Source organism: Populus euphratica, unplaced genomic scaffold (genome assembly GCF_000495115.2).
Source record: "Populus euphratica unplaced genomic scaffold, PopEup_1.0 scaffold417.1, whole genome shotgun sequence".
Lineage (NCBI taxonomy): Eukaryota > Viridiplantae > Streptophyta > Magnoliopsida > Malpighiales > Salicaceae > Populus > Populus euphratica.
This window is the reverse complement of record NW_011500312.1, coordinates 73,756-83,269: the sequence shown is the minus strand read 5'-3', so window position 1 is coordinate 83,269 and position 9,514 is coordinate 73,756. Positions and strand designations below refer to the sequence as shown.

Sequence of the window (9,514 nt, the reverse complement as noted above, 5' to 3'; positions counted from 1 at the left end):
GATGAATCATTTCGGACCGAGCATGGTTGAAGGGGAATGTTGTTCCAGAGACAAGCGTTAACACTATTCAGATGTGATGTGGCAGACCATCTGGTTATAGTGATCCTTTTGTGTAAAGGTGTGCTTTGGTTACTTTGATGATTGAAAGGTTTGGCGAGTACCTATAAACTTGGTCAAAGATGCTCTCAGAATGGAAAGCTTGGAAGAGCTGCAAGATGCAAGCTTGTGTTGAAGAAGCAAAAGGACAATTGCCCCACATGAATGGCAAAGGGGGTGATTGTTAGGTTGGTTGCCATTTCATGTAAGGCACCAACCATTTACCATTGACTATTGGTAGCCACCATTGTTGAATGAGATAGAGTTGGTGGCCACCATTGTTGAATGAGCTAGAGTTGGTAGCCACCAATGTTGACAACAAACCAAGAAGAGCTTCCATGAATGCCTATAAATAGAGGCATATATGAGAGAGCAAAATGAGAGAGGAAGTAGAGCCAAAGAGGTGAGAAATGTAGGAGAGAGTGGGCTGCCATTGCAGCACAAAAGGAGAGAAATAGAGTGAGGTTGAGAGTTGCTCAAAGAGGGGATGATTCCTCCTCCTCTATTATTGTAAATCTTTAAAATTCCGATCCTTAAAAGAATTGACTATTGATCCTAGGAAAAATATTTTCTTCTATAAATAAATATTTTTTAGAAACAAAAAATGACTATTCAAAGCTTCAAAGTGTGTTGCTTGCTTTGATTTCCTAGACCCATGTAAAGCTTATTTAGTGTTCAAGAATGGGGTAGAAATTATTTTTTAAAATATTTTTTTTACTTGTAATATAAGATTTAAATATTATTAGTGGAAAGTCCTATATTTTTTTTTTTTTTGAATTCTCTGGAACTTTCCTATGAACTTAGTCCATCAATAATTCTGTTTGTAATTGTCAATGGAAAAGTCTTATAATTTTTTTCTACCTCTTTGGGATTTTTTGAGGGACTTAGTTTGTCGGTCACTTTGTTAGTAATTTTATCAATATTGTATTTAATATTTTTTTATAATAAAATAAAATAAAATAAAGGAAAAATTAAAAAAAAAGAATAAAACTAAAATAAAAAACCAAAATTTTATTATTAACTTTAAAAAATATTATTAAATACAATTTATCTAGTGCACAAAAGCTGAAGGAGAAGATGAATCTATATTAGAATCAGGTGGGGGATGAAGCAGACCACGTGTAATAGTGAGGATTGACAACAACTACTTAAAAACATTCATTTTATCCCTCAAGCTGGTCATCTTAGCACTAATTTGAGTCGTTTAAGATTCAGCTTGTTCTTATATAATCACCTAGATAACCAAAAATTATTGGCTTGAACCTAATTATGTGAAATCAACAGTCAATATACTACGGTCAGTTCGTATATCCTTAGTTATAATGTTTGACATATTGTAAACCCAATTTATATTACGTCAACTAAGCGATCCAACTTCCAGCCACAAATCCAGATAAGTTAAAGGATCATCCTCGTATTTCTTCCTTAATCAAGCGTTATATATTTCCTAGAAAAGAAACATGTCGGCAAATTTAGAAAAATAATAACTTAAAAGGATAAATTATTAAAATCTAACTTACCAAGAACTTCTCAACTTAGTTATCTACAAGTTGCTACATCCTTTTTCAATGGTTCTCATTTTACATATGAATTTCAACAAAAAGCTTTATTGGTCTTGGATCGTGTCTAAAAATCGTAGCCTACAAAAGAAAGCTACTACTAGTTAAACATTTTCTTACAATACAACAATTTAATATATATATATATAGCAAAATTTTATTATTTGTTCTACATGTGAAACAAATATAATGGATTCACCGGTTTACATGGTAACTGCAACACGAATCTCTTTGTTTTGGTTCTGTATGTTGGACTGCGACTGCCACATGAAATGCTTATACATCACATGCCAAATATAAGCATATTCAATAGCCTCTAAGATGTATGGAGGTCTAAAATCCCTCTATAGGACTACATCATCTTAACCTAAAAGACCTCGTTTTTTTGTATATTTCTTTGAATTGTTTTGCACCTCATACTTGAAATCATGCAATCTGATATGTAGAAATAAATTATTAGTTAAGATAATAAAAAATAAAATTTAAACCTTAAAAAAATATCACAATTTGAATTCAATGTCCTACTAATGGCATTGTGATTCTCCCATACTCTCCTACCAATAACGTTGTTAGCCTCTTTACAAATTTTTCTTACATGTTAATTTTATAAAATAATTATTTTATTATTATTAAAAAATTGACCAAATTAAATAATAATAAATTATTTTTATATATACTAACCTTGAACTTTTCAAATCATGCATCAACCATAAGCTTCTAATTTGACTCCATTGAAATAAAGGAACTTTCATCGATGATTTCATCATCGATGTTGTCCTGCAAGTAACCTTCATATTTGTATATTTAAAATTCCATTTTATCCATTAAAATTAATTATTAAAAAATATCATTTGCTATTTATTTTTTAATCATGCAGGAAAAGAAGACAAACTTAAATGTTGTGGTCAGACTTTCATTAAGCAATGTATTTCTCAATGTATATATATTGCTAAAAAAAAACATCCTTTTTGTGAGGTAATTTTACACTTGATGAGCCTATACTGAAAGAGGATGCTTGTGCCTTAGTAACTTGTTATGGTTGATACCTAGCAACTCATGATTATTAGAAGTTTTGTTAGAAGAATCAACAACACTCTTATCTATATTTCTTACTAATAACTCTTTTTTTTTCATTTAAACAAATCAAAGTATAAAATTGGGAGTAACATTATTATTATATCCTAAAAAGAATTGACAGAACTTCACCAATACACATCAATATATAAAGTTACAAATCAATTAATTTTATTTATGACTAATATTTTAAAAAATAACTAAAAGTTTTTATTGTTTCTCATGATTTTTTCATTTTATGCTCTATATATATTTAACAAACTAAGTGACATGTGATTTGAAACTAACATAATATTTTTAAAACTATATTATCTAATTTAAAACTATCTAATATTCATCCTTTTTTTTCCAAATATATTCATAAACAAACCTTAATTATTTAAATTTGGAGGTAACTCAACTACCAAAAAATATTACACAAATCTTCTGCAATGGAAGGATAACTCTCAAATTATCAACTACTAATTGACACATAATTGGATAACAAACTTAAATCAATAGTTGACATAACAGTTGGAAGCTTATATATATAATTATTTATTATTTATCTTTTTAGGAAAAATTAATTAATTAATTACTTATATATATATATATATTATTTTCATGTTTTTATTAACATTGTTAATTACATATGTCCATATCTCAATTAAGATGTAAAGTCAACCTAACATATATGGATAACGTAGATGAATGGAAAGGTTAACATTTCCATTTTTTTAAGTGAAAGGGCTAGTTTAAATCAGTTAATTAGTAGAGATTTTTGAGACACAAAATTTAATTATGTTACTATTAGATTAAACTAGAAGATTAAAAAAAAATATTTTGCTATTTGCTATAGTACTGTAATTATTATTTTTTTCTCTCAACAACATTAATAACCTTGATATTTGCTATAATAGTATAATTATTAAACAAAAAGATGGTTAATATTTGAAATACATGTAAAATATATGTAGCATCTCTCAACAAATTTTTTTTTTTGTGTCATCATGATATCTTTTTTCTAATGGGATGGTTACGTCGGTGATGATGATGAGATAATTTATCACTAGTAATGTTTTTTTTTTTCTATTTTTGTGTCTTGTTTTCTTGAAATTTATGATAATCATCTAAAATTTAGGAGTTGTCCTTTTCATTATTGGTTTTTCAACTTTAATTTTTATTATTTTAATTTTTAATTTTTATTCATAGTCTTTATGTAAACTTTTTATTTATTTTTAATTTTATCATTCAATTTTGATTTGTGATTTTTTTTTAAGTTGATCCTCATTTTTTTAATTGTTATTTTGAGTCTTTTTATTAAATTGATTTTTTTTAAATTTTATTCTTTAATAAAAAAATTATAGTCATCCTATAATTTATTTTTAGTTTTAGATCTTTTTGTATAATTGATTTTTTTCTTCAACCTCATCTTTCAATATTTAATTGGTTGAGGATTGAGTATCATGATTTTTTTGAATATGATACTTCTATTCTAATAATCTAGGTTATGACCTTGAAAAGTTCACGAGAATTGACATTTGATTGGTAGGAGATTGAGCATCATCTATTTCTTTTCTTTCTTTCTTTCTTTTACTTATTTTTTCTTTTGATTTCATCATTTAATATTTTTTTTAAATAGGCTTTATGATTTTTTTTGTTTTTTTTTCTATCGAATTATCCCAATCTCATAATCTATACCACATGTTTAACAAGTTATCTAAACCTTAAACTTTGATTTAGGTTTGCTTGCTAACTTAAGTTTTTTTTTCTTTATCTCTTCTTATCCAATTTTATCATTTCATATTTAATTGGCTAAGAATTAAGTTATATTATTTTTTCTCTACTAAAAAAAGTATTTTTTCTTAGATTACTGTGGGTTATAAAAGGGTTTGTTAGTTTACTAGGATCTTGTAATATCATGGAGAAGTCAGTGCATAAACTAGGGATTCTCAGAAGGAAGCGAACCACGTATTAGGGGCTAATGCATTGATGGATTCCTTTTTTGTTGTTATTATAATATTGGGAATAGGCTACTTGATTTGAAACTTGCTAAATTATGACAAACCTTTGATAATACATAAACAGTTGTTGAATAGTCATCAATCAATATAATAACGTTACTTTCAATGTTATATATTCTCACCATTGTCTCCTATGAAGCCATCTCCCCAGACCATGGTGTTTAGTATTTATGAGTGAGTTCTGAGTTTGGATTAGTTGATCATTCTCCTTATCAGATGTTCCTTGCATTCGTGAATGGCGTGCTTTAGAATGATTTTTTTGGAGGCTGTCTGTTTTCAGTAGTATTACGATCAATATACAATAGAAGTTCCCTTCTCCAAAACATTGCAAGTAAAGGGAAAAACTTACTCTGATAGTTCCAGGATTTTCCATCTTAGGGATTTCCTTGCATCTTCTTCCCATGTATGAAGACAATCTTTAGGCAAACATTCAGAAAAATGGAATTTATTTATTGAAAGTATTTTATTGATGTTCTCTTTCTAGGCTGTCCCATGTACAAGTCACCTGGCTTTCCAGTCTCGACACCCTTGAATACCACCATGGAGTATAGCAATCTGTCCTCAATCAATAAGCACCCATCAACAAGAAAGCGAATGGGGTCGAATGCTGTTGCAGAATCTGTTCCAGATGCTAGAAAGTCTCGCAGCAAGTTAGCTTCAAGGAAAATACCAAGTAAAGGTAAAAAAAAATCCATGTGCCTAATTTATGTTCTTGCACATTTTTTATTCTCAGAAATTGATGTTTTTCTAACTCATTTTATCTTCAGGTACATCCAAACAATGTGATAATGCTGCCACTACTCAAGCAAATGTTCAGCCCTCTCCTGTGATTGAGTCATCAGCACAAAACGGCACGCCCACTGGTTCACTAGTTCAAGCATCCGGTGTTGCTAAGAGTTTGTTCAATCAGCCCATACCATTCCCTCCAACTAGTTCATCTAATCCCAATACACCACCACAAGCATTTTCCTCTCACACTGACAAATCTGCATCTCCAAGGGGCATTTGTGCGAATGCTCACAGCAGTAATAACAATACTCCTCAACAAGTCACTCCTACCAACTGCAAGGTGATCACATCAGAGAGGGTTACAGTGAGCCCATTTAAAAACATGACGTACTACACCATGGAGAGGAATCAGTGTATCTCTTCTTCCTCTCCAGTTAAGACAACCTTGAAGAGGATGTGCAAGAGGGATTGTGTGAAGGGAAGGCTAGACTTTGATGTTTCTGATGCAGCAGTGAACTTGGATGAATCAATTGACAATAAGTTCTCTACATCTGAGTCTGATAAGGAAGGGGGCATTTTTGACTTAGACCTGCCTAACTTAGACATGTTTGGGGCTAATTTCTCCTTCTCTGAACTGTTGGTTGATCTGGACCTTGATTGTGAAGGAAATGCTTGTCCATGCCTGCCAGCCTTGGCAGCTTCTGCCGACACCATTTCTGGGTATTGGTTTTTCTTTGGCCATATTCTAATAACCTCATATTTCTCTACTTTCTTCTTCACTGCATTGAATCCTTTCTTGGTTTCTTTCCTCTGATATTTTGGCTTCGTACTATGTACAGGTCATCGCATGAATCTAGGGATGGTAATTTTGGGACTGATCAAGTCATATCAGAGTTTTCCTCTACCATGACTGAGGTGATTTCTGGAAAAGATGCGCATTCGCAAGGTAATGTGAATGAAGCTCCTCAACATAATTGCTCCTAATCTATCCATTATCGTGCATATATTGAGTGATTTGTTTTCAGGTCCTGACATAACAGCTGTGAAGTCCGTAACAAAATGTATAAGAATTTTAAGCCCTGGTAAATTTATCACTTGACGCCACAAATTTCATTTTTTATGTCACCTTTCCTATTTCTAGGATCCTTGAATTATTTGGCTGTATCTCGAATTGCAGCTAAAAATTAAAGGAGTTCTTTGGATCAGGAGAATTGTTTGGCAAGTAACTGACTGACATGATGATGCAAAAGACTCTTTAGACTGACCTGGTACCTGTATAGCACATACTGCAGAAGATACATTATCCATCTTCGCTAGTTATCTAGGTTTATAATTTCTAGATCCTCTATGGCTTTTGTCTATCATTTGACCAACCCTTGAATTCTTAGCTCACATGTAGTCTTTAGTTTGATGTTCTGCCTACAATATTGGTCATTTAGCCAAGACTCATGGTTACAAGCATTTCTATGCTACACAATTTAGTTGTATCAAAAGCTGATTTATTTCTGATAAAAAGAAGTGACGAATTCTTCTTTACATTGATTTTAGATGGGATTAATCTTATCAACTCTATGAACAGTTGAATATCTGCAAGAGTTCTTAATTCAAATGCCATTAGTATTTAAGCATGCTGAAAGATGGAGGATAAATGACAGAATAAAGATATCTAAGCTCAGGCCAGGTACTGGTGAAGTTTGTCCACTTCATCTGGGCTTCCAATGAAAATAGGTGTGCGCTGTTGTATCTGCCACAAAATCACAAATTCAAACCAAAGTGTCAGCAGTTGTTTGATGCTCAAAGTCAAACCAAATATGTGATTCAAGTCGCAGTTTCCGATTCTAGCACTCTGATTGGGAGTGCCATGGTTCTATCTCCACACAATTTTTTATAGGGTCAAGGTTGATAAAATTCCAATCTAAGATGAAGTGGTGAAGCTGCAACGAAATCAATACCTGTTCTGGCTTGATGTCAAGGATTCTCTGGTGACCATCCGTTGCTTTGCCACCAGCTTGTTCCACGAGATAACTCATTGGTGCGCATTCATATAGTAACCTTAAGTTCCCATTTTTTCTGTTCTTGTTCTTTGGGTTTCCATATATGCCACCATACAGAAGCATCCTATGTATTTCCCCAACAAGGCAGCCTATATAACGTCCAGAGTAAGGCTTCCCGTTGGGTGGCCCTGGCTGCCTAAGGTAGCCAAGGTAGCTCTGCAGTTTACCTTCCCACAGGTCATAATTTCCTTCATTAAACGAGTAAATCTTTCCTGTTTTCGGGATTTTGATATCTTCATGTGTTAGTACAAACTCCCCGAATGCGGGATCCAAGGTAAAAGAAAACACCCCTTTCTCTATAGATATTGTGAAGACGACCGAGCTTGAATAGAGGCAATAGCCAGCAGCAAGCTTCTGCCTGGCTGGCAAGCGTTGATGATGCACCTTTGTCTTTCTTCGTCAAGCTGTCGTGTAAGAGATGAAAGATGTGATGAGAGCTAAAATTAATGTAAATTTGCAAGTGCCTTGAATTGGCTATTCAGCACAGAGGTAAAGGGTTTGCATTTTGAGAACTGCCGCTTGTTTTTCTTGGCCAGAAAGTGAGAAACCAGATGACTTACTGTGGAGTCATCGTCAATATTAAAGAGGCATTGCTCGTCAGGGCCATAAATTCCAAAGACAGATCCAGTGGTTAATGCTATATCAATGTTGGCAGACCCATCAATTGGATCAAACACCACAATATAGTTCCCAGAGTAAGTTTCCTCGACAGCAACAGGTACGTCTTCTTCCTCTGATACTATAATCGCTGTGCGGCCACTTGACCTTAAACAATTGCAAAACAGCTAGACGTAGTAAAATGTAAGCTATGGTAATTTTCACTAACAAAATGTTAACTCACAAGTAACAAACTTATCGATGAAATCAAAGTAGAACCAACCTCATTGGAGATGACATCCAGCTTCTTCTGATCTTCACCTTGGATGTTGGTGGTTCCTTGAACGCCAGTGAGATTGATTATGCTCGATCGTTGAAGAAGGGAAGCAATCTGTTTACATGCCAATGAGATACCGGATAAGACCACTGTGAGCTCTGCATCAATGTTCCCTGCTTGTTGTTGCTTCAATAGCCAAGTTGTCAAGTTTTCGAGCGCATACCGGTCCTTCTTTCTTTTCTCTTCTTTAATGCCTGATTCTGCTGCTGTAATTTCCACAACTTTGCATCGAATTCCGGAGGCAAAACGCCTACCTAATGATTGTCTAATATGATGAGAGCGGTTCTTTATAGGAAACAGGTGAGAAATAATGGAAGAGCGAGAGGTTGAGAAGGTGATTTGTGAAGAGGAAGGCTGAATTGCCTCAAACATTGTTGCGATTGTTGGGTGTCTGTGTGTTCCAGGGTTCTCACTTATCTTCCTTCCTGCGCCTATTGTGTGATTGGGATTCATTCTAGGTGAAACTATAACTTTGTTCGACTTATGAGCCCACTTGGTATTGAAGCTGTCTTCAGGCTTCGACATAACGGGCCCTGCTCCCGCATGAAATGAAGTTATTTTACAGAAAATATTTTATGGTACTAAATCTTCTAATCAAGTTCATGTCCAATCATACAGTATAAACCTGTTGGGTTTTTTTTCCCCTTCTGAACTTGATTGCTAAAACTTGCAAACGTGGCTTACCGAGAATTCCTTGACGATCAATCTCATCTTGAATTTCCTAGGAAATTCCTCAGACCTTATGATAAGCCTTTCAACAACCTGATCTCGTTTGGTGTTTGGGAGTGTCTGTCTTCTTATAACATCCCAAGTCATTCCATGAATCACAATCTCCGCAAGCGTAATTTTTCCTTTTCTTTTATTGATGGACTTGGAGTTCATGTTAGGAGGAAATCCACAATTTTTTTTAAAGAAAAAGTTCAGTGCTATTAATATTTGAAGATGAAATTGCCTGCTCTATGGCTATGTTCAGCTGCCGACATCATTGATGCACAGCTGGGCTATAGCAGCAACAGTTCTTCAAAAATTGAAACTCAATTCTCAGTGACAAAACAAAATTCATGT

The 9,514-nt window shown here is 33.4% G+C and overlaps 1 protein-coding gene, 1 long non-coding RNA gene and 1 pseudogene across 3 annotated transcripts; 1 reads left to right on the top strand and 2 right to left on the bottom strand.

Moving 5' to 3' along the window:
- Window positions 1–4,759: 4,759 nt before the first annotated feature.
- Window positions 4,760–5,171, bottom strand: LOC105113511 (uncharacterized). The gene is made up of 2 exons (XR_839981.1): window positions 5,082–5,171; window positions 4,760–5,002 (listed from the first exon to the last, which is right to left on the bottom strand). It is a non-coding gene; the product is annotated as an uncharacterized LOC105113511 (long non-coding RNA).
- On the top strand, window positions 4,996–6,997 carry LOC105113512 (uncharacterized). 2 transcript variants are annotated; one of them, XM_011009712.1, is made up of 5 exons: window positions 4,996–5,411; window positions 5,500–6,181; window positions 6,301–6,407; window positions 6,487–6,543; window positions 6,668–6,997. In XM_011009712.1, exons 1-5 carry the CDS (start codon window positions 5,225–5,227, stop codon window positions 6,685–6,687), a joined length of 1,053 nt encoding a protein of 350 aa, XP_011008014.1. In that variant the 5' UTR covers window positions 4,996–5,224; the 3' UTR covers window positions 6,688–6,997. The 2 variants fall into 2 exon arrangements, with proteins under 2 accessions (XP_011008014.1, XP_011008015.1); XM_011009713.1 differs by having other exon boundaries at window positions 6,639–6,997.
- On the bottom strand, window positions 6,944–9,072 carry LOC105113513 (fructose-1,6-bisphosphatase, chloroplastic-like; annotated as a pseudogene).
- Window positions 9,073–9,514: the final 442 nt, after the last annotated feature.